This window comes from Ambystoma mexicanum, chromosome 8, assembly GCF_040938575.1.
Source record: "Ambystoma mexicanum isolate Mex_15411 chromosome 8, UKY_AmexF1_1, whole genome shotgun sequence".
Classification (NCBI taxonomy): Eukaryota; Metazoa; Chordata; class Amphibia; order Caudata; family Ambystomatidae; genus Ambystoma; species Ambystoma mexicanum.
Genome location: NC_090929.1, coordinates 725,802,018 through 725,821,453, shown reverse-complemented (window position 1 = coordinate 725,821,453; position 19,436 = coordinate 725,802,018). Strand labels below are relative to the sequence as shown.

The 19,436-nt window shown below is 44.0% G+C and overlaps 2 protein-coding genes across 6 annotated transcripts in view; one reads left to right on the top strand and one right to left on the bottom strand.

Annotated features, from left to right (window-relative positions):
• Positions 1–15,975, bottom strand: part of FAM149B1 (family with sequence similarity 149 member B1) — a 1,843,046-nt gene extending 1,827,071 nt beyond the window's left edge. For 2 of the 4 annotated variants that reach the window (XM_069610541.1, XM_069610540.1), the window contains exon 1: positions 14,973–15,975. Coding sequence is in view for 3 of the 4 variants with exons in the window: in XM_069610540.1 (XP_069466641.1) it covers positions 14,973–15,019 (47 nt within the window). In the remaining variant the exon portion in view is untranslated. The remainder of the gene's footprint in view (positions 1–14,972) is intronic. The other 2 variants (XM_069610539.1, XM_069610542.1) reach the window with 1 other exon arrangement.
• Positions 15,976–16,342: 367 nt separating this feature from the next.
• ECD (ecdysoneless cell cycle regulator) overlaps positions 16,343–19,436 on the top strand; it is a 1,545,240-nt gene continuing 1,542,146 nt past the window's right edge. Inside the window, exon 1 of one of the 2 annotated variants that reach the window (XM_069610537.1) lies at positions 16,343–16,531. The gene's annotated coding sequence lies outside the window, so the exon portion shown is untranslated. The remainder of the gene's footprint in view (positions 16,532–19,436) is intronic. The other variant, XM_069610538.1, reaches the window with a different exon arrangement.

Genomic DNA, 19,436 nt, shown 5'->3' with positions numbered 1-19,436 from the left:
ATGGTGGAAGTGAGCATTGTAAGGAGCAGACAGCCTAGGTGTATGCATCAACTGTATGTATTTCTTTGGAGTTAGTAACATGCAAGGTCCGCTGAGTGTGCCCAATATTTTGTGAAAAGTGTGCAGTAAGCGGGGTAATGCGGAAAACAAAAAACAACTTTGCACTGTATACAGTAAGTAGCAGGCATCCTACTGTTGTGCATGCATTATGTGTACGATATCATATGATGTTCGATTGTATGGTACGGCATGCGTAATGCGCATACACACGTCGAGCAAAGCACAATGAGGCAACAGAGGGGAGACAGACGATGAACGTACTAGGCCAGGTATGACTTAGATCGCCCAAGTGCATGGGTGGAAGGAGGGGACGGTACAGTACATACGAAGAACAACAATTGACAATAAGTAACAATACGGCCCAATTGTGCCAAGTGCACCGATAGGTGTACACACACACAAGTTTTCTTACTTTACTCCTCGCAGCCACTGGGAGTTATTGGTGACATTTCAAAGCAGTAGAGATACCATCCCAAGTCGCTTACTCCTCTTCTGGAATGTGTTGCAGAGGTCGGAGAGTAGAAGGGGGCAGATTTAAAATAGAGCCTGCTGTAATAGTGCAGCCTACCCAGAAGTACAGCTGTGCAGACAATGATCTTTTGGAAAGTTGCTTTCCCTTGGTGCGATACATTCAATGCTGCAATTGATGCCATTAGTGGGGAAAACATTTTGTAGCATTGTCGGAGGCAAAGCAGGGAGTTCCTGTGTCGATATTACACAGTATGATATGGGTGAATGAGAACGTTGCAAGCACATATCACTAATGTGCCACTTCATGGTAGTGGATGGGAAAAAAAAACATTATGATTTTAAAGACCGTAATGGCCTCTCAGCGGCAGGTACCATGCACAGAGGCACTTATAGCACAGTAATACGCATAATGCAGAAACATTTCTCGTACCTTAAATTTCTGGTAGTAGGTGCACAAGTGGATGAATGTGGAGGCACAAATTTTGCAATCTATTACCGCAATTTGTACTGGACGTGCTGGCTAGTGACAGTACAGTAGCATGATGATTTTCTAACGGTATACCTATGAAGTGTTGTGCAGCACAGACAGTGTTGGATGGTAACGTCTTGGATGGCATTGGTCGAATCGTGTGTGCGCATTTACCCCTACCCAATGAGGTGGTGCTAAACAAAAAAGGTAGTGGAAAGGGAAGAAGGGCTGCTACTGCTTTCCTGGGGTGCGGCCCTCGATGTAGTTTGGGAACCGTTGTCCAATGAACATCGGACTTTCAGGATTATCCAATCAGCTACTGTGGGTGTAGTTCACAGGAAGGGGCGTTCAAAGTGCTGTGCATTATTCTCTGCGTAGTGAGGCTGGCTGACATGGCGAAACCTATTGTGTTGCCTGTAGGTGACCCCTTTACTAGATCTGCACAAGTATGCCCTGGAAAAAAACTTTGATGACAATTTCGAGTTTTGGAAGGAGTGGTCACATTGTGGAATGGTGTCTACGACTGCAGTTTTGACGACATGGATGCACTTTGCGAAAGACTTGGCAGGTTTCGGTAGAGGCGAGGTTATCATCCACTACGGTGGCATGCACATGGGTTACATGTCTTGTTTAGGTTTGTTGTGTCGACTAAAGAGATTGCTAAAGCTAGTGAAGAGGCTTTTTCCCACTGCCAAGGTGCTTTTCTCATCGATAACAGCACAGAGAGCGTGGCTCACTGCTCATGGATGTTGTTCCGAGCCAGACGCAGGAAGGTGTCTCATCAACAGAAGCATGTATACTTTTTTGTCCGCTGCTGGGATGTTCTTCTGCAACAATTACCTCATTAGTTGTGGAAATGCAGACTTTCCAAACAGATGGCATTTCTTTGTCGCCCATTGGTAATGCGGTTTTGTTTGCCCGGCTACAAGATGGGGTGAAGAGTTTACTTTAACAATGACCGCACAAGAAAACAGAAAATCAAAAACTAACAAAAAAAATGAAAAGAAGGTGTTCCTCTAGAAGCATCTAAAATACAAAAAATAAAAGGTCTTTAAAGATCCACTCCTTCTAACAAACTTCCCCTACCCTGGTTGCATGTTATGCCCCCACAAAGCACAAAAGACACATCCGGGGATTTTCAGGATGGCAGTGATGGAAATGGTACTATGGTGCCACAGGAATTGCAACATTTCTGGGCGGGCTGTGGACGCAGGGGACTGATGTACTGAACTGATTCTGTTACATGGAGAGCTGTTCAATGTCAATGGTGGAAGCGTGTGGAACTGTTTAACAGTACGCAATGACGGTGTGTTGCAAAGAACAAACTGGAAATGCAAGAAGGAATGTTTGTGCTTCATTTGGACAAGGCTGCTGCCGTCCTTGGGTACACGCACGTGCGTATACTCCCTTTTTCTGGAAGTTACCAATGACATTGCGACAATGGGGACTATCGCTGCTGCGGGTGCCACCAAGGCCCGTTCATAATTTTCGCCACTAGTTTGTGTACCTAGGCACAGTGACATGGCTGGTACTAGTTGCAGACACACTGTAGGTGAGCAGATGTGGTGTACCATTACTTGCAGGGGAAACCTATGTTGTGTACTCCGCTGCTCAGAAAAGGCGCAAACCCATTACACAGCACTTCTACATTGTGCCTTTTGCGCAGATGGTTGTGAACATTTTTCACCCGGAAAGCAGCCGTACATTGTTCACAAACATGTATGCATGTGCAATGGGACATAGTGATGTGTTTGTAAAGCTGCGCTTTCCAAAAAATACTGCGTACATTGGTCAACCCTATACTTTGCCGCAGTAGGAGAGTCCGGCTCCTGTCCACGAAATGAGGGCCACGCGCACCGTCGGTGTGGTCGGCTGGTCACGTTGGCGCAGCTCGAAAGGCACATCCGGGGACTGAGGATGGCGGCTATGGAAATGGGACTGTACAGCCACAGGCATTGCACAACTATGTTTGGGGCTACGGTGTGTACGCAGAGGGCTGTTGTAAACAACTAATACTGTGACATGGAGAGCTGTTCAATGTTATTGGTGGAAGCGAAGACACTCCAAAGGGAAGAAGTAATGTTTCAGCTTCATCCGGACAAGGCCATCGCCGTACTTGGGTAAACGCACGTGCGTATGCTCCTTTTTCTGCAAGCTGCCTATGACATTGGGACAATGGGGACTGTCGCTGCTGCGGGTCTGCGTACATGAAGGGACGTTCATAATTTTCTCCACTACTGTGCGTATTCAGCCAGAGTGAAATGGTTGCTGGTAGTTGCAGACGAACTGTAGCACACCACTTTTAGCCATTCCACCATTGCGAAAAGTGAAATACACCCAATTTCTTCTAGAAATGGTTTCAAGAGACACTCTTTTACTCCAGCCTACCCAGGCCCGTCACATGAATTTGTGACATACTGCTCAAGAACATTCAGAGGCCCCCTGCAGTGTTTGTGTACCGTGTGTGGTCTGACTGATTGTGTAGGAAACTGAGTGATCTCCTATGAAAGTCGCTAATGCACTTTGGACAGACCCCCACCAGTGTATGTGTATATTGTGAGGTCTGAGTGACTGTGTAGGAAAGTCAATGTGTTTGAACCTCTATGCACGTTTCACAAACCCCCAATACTTTATCTGTTCCTTGTGAGATCACATTGCCTGTGTAGGAAACAGTGATATATTATGTTTATTATTTTTTAGTTTTTAGATTTGGACTTGTAAAGCGCACTAGCAGCCCAAGGGCATCGAGGGGATGTTGCATGACAGTGTCTTAGTTACATGAACTTGTTTTAGTTACATAGGGATACTTGGCTCTTGGTTACAGCGACAGATCTTATAAAGACCTTATACATAATCCAATGCTTTAACCAATGCGAACACACAAGAATACAATCAATGTACAAAAGAAAAGCAAATTTAAAAGCATAACCTGTCCTAACAAAGAAACTCCTGCTCACGGCCACCAAGGAAAGAAGTATCTCCTTCTTCCTCTCCAAACAAACATTGGATTATGAAACCCATTCCATTCAACCAGTACAAAAAGCATTGATAAATTGTCTGTTGAAATTATAAAACAAACTGCCAAATCATAAATAGCATAAATCAACATAAGAGTACTTCTCACCCCCTGAAGATGTAAACTTTGTGGTGAAACACCTGTAGAGGACTTTTTTCTTGAATAACTAAGGATTCTTTTCGGGAATGATTTTGATGTAGATTTGTCATAATGTTTAATTACAGAATGTCCCAAATTGACATACTTATGCTCGTTTGGCAGTAGTTGGTGTGGGAGTCAAATGTAGCTGCTGCTAACTGGTGAGTGTTAAACTAGGCAGGCCCTTCTCTGCGACAGGTAGCATCTACATTGCTCCCAGCTCCCCTGATTTTGGAACCCTGTATTGTATGTTTGCTCATATTTTGGACCCATTTTTATGATGCTTACTTTTTTCAATGTAACATTACGGTTTCTAACACCAAGTACACTTGTTTTTTTGTTAAGTGTAGGCTTTGTTAGGCCTCAACAAAACAAAATCTGTTCGATGTCAAGGTACTCTGCTATTGAAAATGTTACTACATTTACCTACTGAGTACACTATTATCACTTTCTTTACTTGGTCGTCTTTACTCACTGACATGTTGTTTGGTTTCCCCAAGACATATTAAAATGGTTCATTCATACAGAATTAGTACACGTGTTGTGATTTCATACATTGTTCACTAGGTTTCATCCAGTTCTAAAAATGCAAAGTGAATAGTGAAATACATTGTTATTGATATGTTTCAAGAGGAAATTGTGTTCTGCTGAGGAAGAAACTGGGGACACTATGTACACGCCACTCATCTGGTACTTCTCTTTATCATGATGGGTCAGAGGATATGGGATGGAGCACACCAGGCACTCTGCTCCTGTGATCTCTTGAAGGCCATATGCCAACTGAGGTAATTTCCTGTGATGTCATAAGGACAAAGTTAATGTGAAATAATTTCATGCGATGTTATGTCCTGTCATTTGATTGGGTGAAGTTGATGCAGCATCATTTCCCGTTATGTCATCAATATGGTAGGTACGAATTTTGTAACGTTAACCTCCCTACACATTTTTGGGCACAGAATGTTGGCATGTATGCCTTTGGTCGACTGTCCGTTGGACGCGTTTTGGGCGCACTGCGTTGAACGCATGTGCGTGTGTGGCTGTACTATGCACACTGTTGCCAATTTTCTACAGACTAATAGTGCGCAACACATGCACCAACCATTTTGGGAAGAAGATGCTTGCTACTTATAGGGTGCACCAAACTATTTGCATACATATCTGTAGGACATGGGTGCACATTTCAGACCAAATTAACGTTCCTTTGCATATGCTGCAGAGTGCTGATGTTGCCAGGACACAGAGGCACGTATACACGCCACTTGCAGTACGTATACACATGCCACTTGCAGTACGCACAAACGTCCGTTCCCACATGCATTGCTAGGTGGTGGACAACATGCAGCCATGCAAAGCCTGCTGCAGTCGTACGGATGCATGCATTGTAATTGTGGGTATTCCGTAGGACACTTATCTTTTGCTTAATTACAGGCATTGCAGCAAGGAGGACTGTGTGCCGCTGAGTCTGAATGCCATTTCAGGAGAAAGAAAAAAAAAAAAGCATACCACCAAAACACTTAATAACACTATCATCATTAATGCTCACTTTTGCACATTCCTACAACTCATTAGGGAAGGGGTAGCACAATTCCATACTTACTGTGGGGAAATGCGGGTTTGCAGAACTTGAATGTTAGGGAAGAAAGAGATTGCTGTGTCACTGCAACGTCTCCCATAACACGATTTTTGAGGGGATGGCGGCCTGCGACATGGGGAAAGAGTAAACGTGCAGGTGTGCCACAGCCATTAATTTTGTACAAAACATTTGTATGTAAGCAACTTGTAAGGGGGCACACAATTGTTCCCCATTGTTTTCACTTTGCCTTCCAGCCTCTCCTTTTTGCCATTTGCAGTTTCTTTCCTTTGCTATGCGCAAATGGTGCTGTGCAAGGATTGCGGCTTCTACTGCCTTACTTTCCTTTCCAACATGTTGCCTTACAGAAAACAGAATGTGTTTGCTGTACATGCAGGCATATATAGTACATAATGCACACTACAGTGCGTACCAATAGGGTTACTGTAGAAAGTCTTTCTGTTATGAGGGAGACTTCTTTCCTGCAACTGTAAGGCGCTTGGCATTGCCGCGTTACAAAAGGAAACGTTCTACATATGTAGTATTTCATAGTGCAACACCTGTGTAATCATTAAAGACTGTTCTGCTTCCTTACTACATTGTACCGACGTTTTGCTGTAAGCTCTTGCCAGTCGTTACTCTGCCCATTACTTCTTCGATCCCATGTACAGTAGCAGTGTGGTACCATTGGTGAAGGCAGACGTCAATTCTGTTGTTGATGCTTTCCCTTATGGTGTCCTCCCAATTACTTTCTACTGTTTGCTTTGTACGTACACACTTTCTACACATACTCCATTTTCTATTGCCATTCTTTGCCATGCTGCTGCTTTCAATTATTTTTGTAAAAATGCTATATTATGTAATCAAAAAACTATATCCCAGGCAGAAACAATGTGTCGCTTTTGTCATGAAGAGACTTAAACTTTAAGACATTTGCTGATAGATTGCGAGAAATTGTTAACACACATGTATTCACTTTAAATGTCACTTTGTGGAATATGTGAATCTAACCCATTATCAACTGTGGCATGCTTTATTTCACATACATTGAAAAAGCGTTACATATGCAATCATTAATCTTCGGACATTAAAGAAGACACACATTAGTAGCCATAATCACAATCATGTGGGCAAAACTAACTTAGTTTTATCTTTTTTTCCTTCTCGCTTTCTTATTTTTTTTTATATTAGTGAATGAATTGTATATGATGTAAATCAATGGATAATGTAGGTGCAAGGTTATGTGAATTATTATTTACTTCTGTTTTATGCCTTGGTTTTCACTTTTTATCAAAAATAGTTTTATAGTCATGCAAAAGGAAGTAACAGATGTATAAAGTATGTGTATGCTTATTTTGTAATTTAATGTTGAAAGGTTGGAATTTATTTCAGCCAAAACAACATATAAATAAAAAATAAATGTGCGCAACCAGACGCACAGTCCACGACTGCTGCCTGAGTTACCATTCTGCTAGGAGTTTCACTATGTTGGAGAGTTCTTCTTTACAAACTATGGATATCCTGCTAAAAACCAATGAAATTCACTGGCAAGGAACGTTATGGTTAAGTTGCACTACCAAAAACCTATGCAATTCAATGGACAAATGTTGTTTCAGGGACATTATGGTTACAGGTAAAACCGAAGAAAAAAAAACGAAATTTGCAAATTATGGTAAGCTAAGCAACCATAACTCGCCCCACCAGTGTGCACTGCAAGGACTAACACCCATGACATCAAAGATGCCATCACAAATCTCATTCACTGATGACATCACATGTGCATTTAGTTTTCATGGGAAGCCTTCACAAGGGATTGTTATGGTGGCAAAAACTCTCAAACATCATTGGAAGAACTACCTAGAGAGAAGTAGGTCATTGAGCAATGCATAGCTATACGCACCATTGTATTACACACTTCTTTGCAGTACATGAACCATGTGGAAACAAAGCCATTCTCTGCACCATGCCCCATTGCAGTGTAAGATTGAAAATGTTTCCATGTCACATAGTGACATCATGAATGCTTTCGTTTTACAGTTTTGGGTACTGTAAAACATGTAAGAAGTTTTCGGTTTTACCTGTAACCATAACGTCCCTTTAACAACGTTTTTTGCCAGTGAATGAGAATATATATATATATATATATATATATATATATATATATACATACACACACACAAAATCTAGCATCTAGCTATATGGTCACAGGAGATGAGGGCAAATTGAAATGTGGCTTTTGACCATGAACTGACCAGATATTTCCAGCATGGGCAATCGCTGATATAAGATGTTGAGACATGGAAAAACAAAATAAAAGCAATTGTGTAAAATATTGGAAAAGATATTGGGCGCCAGAAGGTTTGTGTCAGGAAACCTAGTGACTCACACACCCTTCCGTCACATTCCTCCCGGAGTTGGTCAAATAATGCTTCCAAAGTATTCAGACGCCCCCAAGTAAGGCCGTTTGCAAAACGATTTACTGTATTAAAGAAACGTGCGCCGCATGGAAACTAGGTTATAAACAATGAAGTATACGTCATCACACGCACGTTCCGTCATGTGACTTCATGAGTATTTAAAGTTCCCATTGACTCTGAATCAGTGCTACTGATTTTGATAGAAGTACGATACGTATCTTGAGAATATCTACGTTTGGTTTATTGGTCGGCTGATCTCTTGTTTTGTCCTTGGACTTCGTTTCTGAATCTTCCTGAATCTGCTCTCTATGACTCCTACCCTTCTTACCTTGTTTTCTTCTGAAGTCCTTTTGTTTTCTGCTTTGATCTGCTGTCTTCCACATTGCCGATCTGGACTGCTCAAAGGACTTCTGTCTCCTCTCGATTTTGGATTGCCACTGTATTCACCGTTGCCGACCCGGACTGCTCGAAGGATTTCTTTCTCCGCTCAATTTTGGATTTGTTCTTGCCTCCACATTGTTGACCTGGATTAACGGACTGCTCATTCTTACCTGCACATCCTTGCTGACCCGGATTTTCATCAACCTGCACTTGGATTGGATCCTTACCTGTGATCACTACCTGGTAGCCCGCTAGCTCTCACTCCCTTTCATCCCGGTACGGACTAGAGACTTTCTGGTACTTGGAGGGAGTTTTGGGAGCGTCTGCGTTCCGTCGGGTCCTTTAAATGACTTTTTGGCATCTAGGCATTCCGTTTTCGGCGGGAATAGTTCTGTCTCTGAGGTTGCTTCCGGATTTACCCAAATAGTGATCACTCTTCTACTCTGCACGTTATGGGATGATTATCAACAGGAACACAGTAAGGGCCCATCTAATACCTATTGCTTTCCTGGTTCCTCTCCTTTTTCTGTTATACCAAATCTCACTTTGTATCTTTATTTCTTGTCCCGCTCCAGAATTGCATACCTCATTGCTAACCTGTTGATTCCACCCAAGTCGACCATCTAGTGTTGTGTTAGTCTTTCCTAGTGAAAAGCTTAATAAAGGTTAGTCCAGTTTGGATACACTGTTTTCTTGCTGATAAGAGAAAAAGGCTATTGTTAACGTGCCTTTTCCTTTCCGGCTCTAGGTCTGCTGTTCGTGTTTCGGTCCATTCTTCCAAATAATAGATCCATTGGTATGATGTTTTAAATCCATACACAGGGTTACATTGTTGGGTAGAATTCTTCGGCTACACTTCGTGGGCAAGTAATCAGGCTACCCTGACAGTTCGCTAGATGATGACTTACAAAAGTTATACCCAACCTCCACAGCTAGGGAGGAGAAACAAATGATTGTAAAAGTTAAACATCTTTCACCATAAGCTGACGAAAACAGGTTGGCTGAAAACATAAGGTATTTACACCAATTTACAGAAAATGCTCAAAAGCAAAGTGCAGAAGTCTTTCTTTTACCCAATTTGTTTTTATCTATTTAAACAACAATAATTGTACTTTGCAATAACAGATTGTACCACAACATAGATGTGGATTCTATCCCATAACAAATCTCCCCCTGCCTTTGCACAGTAAACATGGGGTACGCCATTCTATTCTCCCATTTGTCCAATACTGTTGCAAATTGTAGGCACATCCCATGAGGTGTAAATACGTTTTCCCAACAAAATACAGTTATCAACATCTGAGCAACAGAGTCACTATGAATATCTGTACCATTGCACAGACCCATACAGATTAGAAGATATGGCGGGATGAAGTTGTAATGGTGTGTAGCCTCTAGCCAATACAGACAGTTCATTTAAAGAAAAGCAGGAGCCAGCGTGACCCTGAAGAAAATCCTTATCATTTTTTTTATTGTGTAAAGAGTCATGAAACATGTAGGGTGAATGTGGTATGAAGTTTGAATGAACGAATCAGATTCTAGGAGTGAGTGAAATGCTATTATTGATTTCATCTTTATACTGAAAGCACCAGCACTTTAAAATAAAATTGGTGGCGAGGAGCGGAGAACGGCTTTTGATCATTACAATTGCAATGTATGTATTTGTGTGTAAACATTTTGCCATTTGAATATCTGTTTGCTGCTATATTAAGAAAGAAATGCTGCTATTGGCATTTAGAAATTGTATGATATGAAATAAATAGTGAAATAATAAATTGTTTAATTTTTATATTGGTGCATAGTGATTGGGTAGTACGACAATCTGATACAACTGAAAGGATTAGAGCTGTGAGTATTTGTCGATTGAAAGGATAGTTTCCTACATAAGGATTGCTACATTGGGTCGTTAAATAACCCTCTTGTCTCAGTGTGTTGTGAGGTATCAACATCTGAGCACAATGTTGAGGCGTTTAGTTTTTCTCCACTACCCCATAACATGGCAATATTACGCTTAATCATGATGGCAGTGGACAGAAAGATTTTTTCATACTGAGTAAAAGAAGTGCCAGGCTGTGAGTATATAAGGCGTAAGTGGGTAGAATATATCGATAACATTTGGTTGCCGGTAAGTCATATGTAGTCCTGAGATCTGAGAATGAGAGAAGGGCTCCTCCCCTTACCAAGTCCCCCCATACAGTGAGGTTTTTACAGCTCCAGCATCTGAAAGCACCTACTTTTTTTTTCCAAAAATGTTTTTATTGGTATTTATGCATGCAAGCTTAACAGTGCATCGTCAGAGAAGCCTTTCACAGTAGGCATGCATGTAAGATATTACAACGAAGAAGAAAAACAGAGCGGAAAACATGAACGGAAAACAAGTAAACCCAACGATGGGCGAGTCTTTGGTGTTCCAGGGGGTGGTCAGTGGGGGGAATGTCAATAGCAGGGTGTAGGGGGGAGCCAATTGTCTTAGGTTGACTGGTTAATGGGGCGGAGCGTTCCGCTTGCACGGGTGCAGGGCTCTGACGAGGTGCAGACTTCCCCGGGTCTCTGGGCGCAGGAGGGGGTTGGGCCGGGCCTGAGACTGTTTTCTGGTGGCAGAGTTGTGTCCTGTTCCGCCTTCCTCAGCGTGTGCGTTTTAAGCCTGTTTCCCCATCCAGCGAAGGTTGGGGGGCTGTCTCGTTAGGCTTGGATATTTCCCTGTGTAATCCAGGAAGGGGGACCAGATTTGTTCGAATTTGGAGATATTGCCCCACAATCAAAAGGCATGGAGATGTCCAGGGAGGGGCTAGATGGTGCCCTTACATCGGTTGGGACCAGAGTAAACATAAAACAGGAAGACCACTTGGGTCATTGTGAGTTAACCCAAGGGAGGCAGGGAATGCAAATTACCATAGGTGCGTTCAGCCCATGATATATTGCACCCCCCACAATCAAAAGTATGTGGGTGTCCAGGGAGGGGTTAAATGGTGCCTCTACATTGGTTGGGACCAGATTAAACATAAAACAGGGTGGCCACTTGAGTGATTGTGAGTTAAACCCAGGGAGACAGGGAATGTGAATTACCGTAGGTGTGTTCAGGCCATGATATTATGCACCCCACAATGAAAACGCATGTGGGTGTCCAGGGAGGAGATGATTGGTGCTGATACATTAGTTGGCACCAGAGTAAATATGGAACAGCATGACCACATGTATTAGTGTGTGTTAACCTCAGTGAGGCAGGGGATGCAAATTACCATAGGTGTAATCAGGCCATGATGTCTTGCAGACCCACAATCAAATGGTATGGGGGTGTCCCACGAGGGGCTAGATGGAGCCTCCACATTGGTTGGGACCAGATTAAACATAAAAAACAGGATGACCACTTGTGTCATTGTGGGTTAACCCCAGGGAGATAGGGGATGCGAGTTACCGTAGCTGTGTACAGGCCATGATATCTTGCATCCCCACAATCAAAAGGTATGGAGGTATCTGGGGAGGGGCTAGATGGTGCCCTTACATCATTTGGGGCCAGAGTAAACGTACAACAGGATCACCACTTGTGTCTGTGTGAGTTAACCCTAGAAAAACAGGGTATGTGAATTACCATAGGTGTGCTCTGGCCATGAAATCATGCACCCCACAATGAAAAGGTATGGGGGTGTCCAGGGAGGAGATAGATGGTGCCAATAAGACTGGTTGGGACCTGAGTAAATATAAAACACGATGACCACTTGTTTTAGTGTGAATTACCCCAAGAGAAATAGGGTTTGCAAATGACCATAGGTGCGATCAGGCCATGCTATCTTGTACCCGCACAATCAAAATGTATCGGGGTGTCCAGGGAGGAGTTAGATAGTGCCTCTACATTGGTTGGGACCAGATTAAACATAAAACAGGATGACCACTTGTGTCATTGTGAGTTTACCCCCTGGAGACAGGGGATACCAATTATCATAGGTGCGTTCAGGCCATGATATCTTGCACCTCCACTATCAAAATGGTTTGTACTGTTCTTGTAAGTGTATGAATGCTGCACCTCTGGTACATGTGCATAGGATTCAACACTTTGATGTGCGGTATGGGCCATGATTTGAAAGGGCAAAATTCTTTCGATGTAGTGGGGCACAAAGGTCTGATAAAATGTCCTCTCGAAACATAATGGAATATTCTCTGCAGGCCCGGGTGAAGATGTGTGGGGGACTATTTCAACATGATGGTTGGGGGCTCCTCTTGCTTAGAGCAGAAAGGAGTCTGGGGCTCCTGTGGGGGTGGAGGGCATACATTATAATGGAGATAAAGAAGGTTAATAGCCGCCAATTATCACGAGCCAACAGGGAGCTGAAACACTGAATGACAGCTGAATAGTTGTGAATGATCCTTCTTCATAAGAAAGTAGGTGACGTGGAGGAAACAGTGTTGAAAGTAGGTGATAATATTTCTGTTTTCCTCAATGGGGCACCAGCAGCAGCTTGTAAGGTGAACACTGCAAAGCACACACTGCAAGACCCAGAAAGTGAGCAATATATAAAGGAATATATTGCTACGTTATTACACTGCCGAGTGGCAATATGGGGGCTGTTGGTGGGGGTCCCCTGAGGCTCGAGGCCCCTTTCATTTGAAAAGGTTAAAAGGCCCTGCCACTGTCCCCGATTCTCAGCTAATGTGCTGTCTTTGTTGCTTACTGGCAAAATCTACAGCAAACATGGCTGGGAAGAACCTAGCAGCTAAGCACCAGGGCTATACAGCCGTACAGTCATGTTAACATAAAACGATAAGTTCATAACTGGTTTATAAATACACATGTACAAACCGAGCTAAATATAACTCTTCCATTGACCTGGATGTGGACGTTTGGCAGTAGATTGTGTTTTTGTAGAGCTTGCTTGGTGCCCCCATCTTTCCTCTAAGACTAGCTTGCAGAGTTTGAGTAAAAGGTATTACGTGTGGAAGTAATGTCTAGTTCCTGCGCACTGGTCTTTTTGAAGGGCTACTCCTGGCACCTTTGCTCCCAATGTCTCGTCCAACTCTTAGAGGCTCAATATCATAGCATTACAAGACAGAGTGCGGGGCAGTACTCCGGACGGCCCAAACAACTTGGCTGGGAGAAACAGGGGAGAAAATGTAATGTTGGTTCTACCACACCAAGCCCCCTATACTAGAATCTCTGGTGCACTGACTGGATGGTGAGACTGTCTGCCTGTCAAATCAAGTTATACGTGACTGGCGGAGGGCCAGTGCAGCAATAATACAATTCTATGTGAGCATATTGGAGCCCCTAGCAGAGGAGCACCAGGGTACAATAATGTTTCCCTACATTTATTAAAACTGTCCTATTGTAAGGGTGTAAACGTAATCACTTATGAGAACTCCAATTTTTGCAGTTGAAGTCAGTGAGCCTCATTATGAGTGTGCCAGTCCAGTAACAACGGACCGACACACTACGAGTCTGAGGGCTGGTGCTGTCCAGACCGCTAGGGGTCAGACCTGGCGCCCGCCCACAGACTTTCACGGAAGCACCGGCACGGTTATTAACGGTGCCGGTGCTTCCGTCATCCCCATTGAGTCCTATGGGACTCAAATGGGAATGGGGGTTTGCCATTTGCCGGCACCTAACTTCCCGGAACACTGGGGTTGTAATCCCCCGGTGTTTCCGGCAAGCCAGGTGCCACTAAATATTGCAAGTCCGGCGGCAACCCGCCGGTAGCACCGGCAGGGTTACTATCGGATTTGTAATAAGGCCCATTGTGAGTTAACATTATTTGCCCAGGATCACACACACACTAAAAAGCGAAGCAGGGATTTTAACCCACTCTACAATTTGGGCACGGCCATCTTCTTCCATGCTTTACTTGGAAAAAATATTTAAGTTTTGGGTGTCAAGACCTACAATAATACTGTCTTATAGAGTTTACTTGCAAAATCCACAAATTGCATAGTAAAGCATCATGACAACATCTAAATACTTAGAGCAGCATGTTGGGCCACAATAATATAGGTGTGCCTTTTATTTTCCACATCCTGAATGGTAAACTATAAGATGCAAAAGACAAATTATCTATGTACTCACTTTATTTTCAGCGCTTTAAGACGCACAATAAAAGAGGCTAAAAAAACTCACTTTGGTTTGGAGATTTGTCACAAATCTCCAGCATGGTGTTATGCATGGTTTTAAGGACATTCACCTGAGGACATGAAAGCATACTTTACGTTTTAGGATATCAAGCTATTAGACGCTATGGGTGTGAACACATTTTAAAAGTGTGCTTTATTGTGTTGCTCACTTTAACAGATTTGCAAGGTGACTGGTGGTCTTTCATACCGCAGACAGAAATGTTGCCTCCCATGGCAATTGAGCTCCCGGGCCAAGAAACAGGCCTTTTCGCATGCACCTCTTACATCCACAGAATCAGTGACTGAAAGTCCGGACTTATCACCACAAAATAGACATCGGTCTATAGTACTCACACTTGTAGGATCTGGGTCACAGGTTTCCGCCGATAGCGTGAAATCATCTTCTCCTTAAATCATCTTCTCCTTAAATCACTGTAGCATTGTTCCTTCACCACCAGGATAAACTTGAAAGCTCACCCAAGACACGTTGGTGGTGCCACTGAACCAAGTCACAAGCTTGCCAGGCGAGGTCGCACACCATCCTAGGCAATTACATAGTCTAGCTACTCCGGCCAAAACGTCCTGGACTTCGGTTCTTAATGCCCGTTACTTGGTCCCTTTTCTTTTGCGGCATTAGTTGACTTTGGGACGTAGATTTATATAGCACAGCGACGAGAGACACCTTCCTATCCGGAGTCTTAAGGATTCAGATACTGTGCGTCGCAAAGTCTAAAGACCGGTGTTTTTAACTGCTTTGTTAAAAAGGCCCTAAATATCACTTGGTGGTATTGATAAGTTCTGTGAATGCCATCAACCCCTCGATTCACCACCCCTAACCTAATGTTTGGGCCATTCCCATTCATGAAGAATCGTGCAGCTCGTTGCCTTTCTAATGCTGTAGCTGCGATTGAGTGACTGCTCAAAACAGTTTGTGCTTTCCTCTCTCTAATGAGTGTCTGGTGAGCCTGTTTGTGCGTCTCCGGCTACACCTGCCTGGAATGTTCTTCCTTTCCCATTGCTCCTACTGGACTCACATGCACAGCCTCCTTCCCGTGCATGTTTATATTCGTCTAACGCTTCCTACACGTTTGGTCTTCTACTTTCCACTCCCTTGCTTTAACGCAGACTCCACTTTTCCCTGTCCTGCAGCGGGTGCTGTTTTACACTCCTGTCTTTTCTTTATCCTTTTTTTTCCTTTTCCCTTCCCTCGCCCAGACTCAACTTCTCTCCCTGTGCCTGTTCTGTTTGCTTCCTTGGTTTTTCTCGACCACTATTCACTCATTTTTCCCTACGCGCCGCCTTTCAACCCTCTGACCCCTCCCTCCTTCTGACTGCGCTTCTCTCCGACGCCTCCTGGTTGTCTTGACTCCAAAAACGCGATTGCGTGCGACAACCGGAAGTAAGAACTGAAATGCGCGAAGGTGAAAAGACACTAGAATAGTCAATAGTTTATGTTACGTAGAATAACGGCCATCTTGTACGTTTAAACACACTTACCCGGTTCACAGGCCGGAGTCGCTTAAATGGAATGCAAAACGAACATTGATTATTTTAAGTACAGCGAGCCCTTACATACATGGCGCTTGGTTCTTTTTTTTATTTTTTTTATTTGTTGTTTGTTTTTTATCGCTTAATCATTTGCTTTTTCAAGAATCACACACTGCTCTGTTTACACACATGAGAACGCAATTCCGATATTTCTGGCAAGTCCGCGTTAATGTGAAAGTGTGTCGCTCCAAAGATACAGACAAGGGACTGATAAAGTCTCTCTTCTCTGGCCGTGATACAATACGCAACATCCGTCTTCTATTCATACTACTGGAAAGCTAAAGGCATGCTGCATCATAGGAGTTAGGATGTTAACCGCATTTGGAACTTTTGAAGTTACGTCATCCTGAGATTTGTTAGTGACGGTGAGTAATGTCATGGAAACAACTCTGACCGTTCCAGAATGGTTAAGAAAAATGTTAAAGTTCAGAGTCGCAGTAAACACTAACATTTCCTATTGACCGTAACCTATGTTTGTAGATATAAAAAAAAACACGATTGCGCTCCATTTCAGTTGCAGTTTGTTTGAATATACCATATTGAGTATTCTGCGTAGACTTATTAACTAGCATGGCATAATGTGGGTGTCCTGAATATAAGATGCTGGTTTCTTTGTATACAAACAAAGTGCATTTTGGGAACATAAGTGTCAGGTACAAATGATGGTGCATTAAACATAAACTACTTTATTCCTGCGCACAGTTATGCAATTTTTGCAAATACCATTTATCAGTTGAAGTTTGTTTGACTATACCATATGAAGTGCTTATTAAGTAGCATGGCATAATGTGGGTGTCCTGAATATAAGATGCTGGCTTCTTTGTATACAAACAAAGTGCATTTTGGGAACATAAGTGTCAGGTACAAATGATGGTGGATGGATGGGGCATTAAACATAAAGTGCTTTATTCCTGCGCCGTGTGTGCTTACATGAACTGTTGTCACATGACCCATCTCTGTTTCACGTGCCAGTGTCACCTGACAAGCGGAGCACGACATTACATCTCTGACCCCACACCCCAAAGTAACAGTGTCCTAGCTTATCACCTCGACCCACAGTCTCGGTCGTCGGATGATCACACGTGGCAGATCGTCAGTTCTGGGATGCAGGAACTCCCGCTCTGTTCCTCTCCTGGGCCAGCATGTCTCACAATTTCTGACTCCTCTTCGTCTCCCGTATACCCCGACACTTCTTGTGTGATGCCCTCGTCATCCCTCCAGTTTCTGTCCTCTTCTTGGTTTCCCAATGTATCTTCTTGAAGAAAGGGGTGTTTCTTGTCACGCGTTTGTCTGCTTTTTGAGCTGTGATCATAGAGCCATTCAATGGCTAGGGTTTAATGTCAAAGTGTGGTGTTCCTTTGTGGGAGCGGTTTGCTTCAATGGAACATGGTCACCTAGCTGTAAGTGTGACTCCCGGGCTCTGCCCTTGCGGTCAGCACATGCATTCATCCTGTTTTACGCGTTCCCTTCCCTTAGCAGCACTTTACTGACACACACAGCGTAGCACAGACTTCATTCCAGGGGACAATGGGCATTCTCGTCCGTACTTTGGCGACCAAACATTTTTTCCGCTGGGCAGGCACCTGTGGAGTCTTGTGGCGTGTTTCGGTAGTCACGCAAGAGTTAATATAGCGTCTGTTCTATGGGCATGTGTGTGATGTTGGATATCCTGACAGCCCTCTTGATGTTAGCCATACATCGTTCGACAGTCCCGTTCCCCTGGGGCCACAGTGGGGTGACCTTTCTGTGGTGGAAGCCCATATACTGTGTAAAGTCTCGAAAGTCGTGGCTAGTGAAAGGGGGCCCATTGTCGGAATGCCATACGAGAAGATACAATCTAACGCCGGGATCACAGCTGCATAGGACTGCAGGATCTTGATTGTGGGGTACCTGGAGTACTTATCAAGGACCACACGTATGCATTCTCCCAAGCTGAGCGGACCGAAGAAGTCAATGGCCACTTCTTCCCATACGCCATCCAGGAGTGATGTCATTTGCAGAGGTTCAGGGGATGACTGTGGGTGCAGGCTGAGGCATATGTGGCACGCACAGAAGGTGCTCTCAATGATCCTGTCCATTCCAGGGAACCACATTTTCCTCTGGAGCAGTCAATTGGTTGACACTATCCATCGGTGGCCTTCATGCGCTATGTCCACACCTCTCTGGTGTAGGGGTGCTGGTAGTACGATTCTATCCCCTTTTGAGGATCAGCGTGGATGGGGACACAGATAGTTTGTTTTTGCAATCGTGCGAGTGTCTTGAAAAGCTGCACACCCACACCCACAGCCTGGTTGTGTTGTATTGATGCCTCTGTTGACCTCCGTCGCCAATTGTGGATGCAGGCAGCTGCTAGATCCAGGGTTGCATCCTCTGGCGTGCACCGCACCAGCTCTTCCATGGAGATGGCCCATGGTTTGTGTACGATATATTTTACATTTCCATCACCTCTACTCCCCGAGGAGTGTGGTCTTGGTAGTGGGTGGCGGGACAGGAAATCGTCTGGTTTTTCTTCCTTTCCCGGCTTGTTCATGATGTTAAATCGATATTCGTGCATTCAAAGTCCCCAGCGAGCGATGCAGGGTGGCATTTTGGCCATAGGTTTTCCATAAATTGTGACAAGGGGCTTATGGCAGTAACAACAGTGAACGGTTTGCCGTACAGTAACAGGTCGAACTGCTCACAGGCCCACACCACATCAAGGGCCTCCTTCTCAACCTGCAAGTCCCATTGTTCGGTTTCCGTGAGGCTCTTGCTAGGGTACAACACAATTTTCCTCTGGGTATGTTCACTACTAGAGTGTTAAGCTAGGATGGCTCCTAGGCTGACTGGGCTTGTGTCTACGGTGACTTGTGTGCAGATTTGGTTCAAAATACGAACTGCAGATTGCTGCAGCCATGTCCCTCCTGATCTTGTCAAACTCCTTTTGTTGTGCTGACTCCCATGCAAACTTGTGGTCTTTCTTTGTCAGTGCTCTTATCGGGGCACTGGTGGAGGCGAACTCGGATAGGTAGCGTGTGTAATAGCTCGCCAGACCTAGGAACAAACTCACTTGGGCGACATTTGTTGGGTGGGGGGCGTCCATCAACGCCGGATCTTGTCGGTGTCTGGTTCAATGTCCTTTTCTGAGACCATGCGGCTGAAGAATTTGAGTGGCTTTTTTGAATGCACAGTTCTCCTTGTTGAGTGTCAGGTTCGCGTCACTCAGCGCTTTGCACACTTTTAGGAGTGTTGCGTTATGGGCCTCCTGTGACTTTCCAAAGATGAGAATAT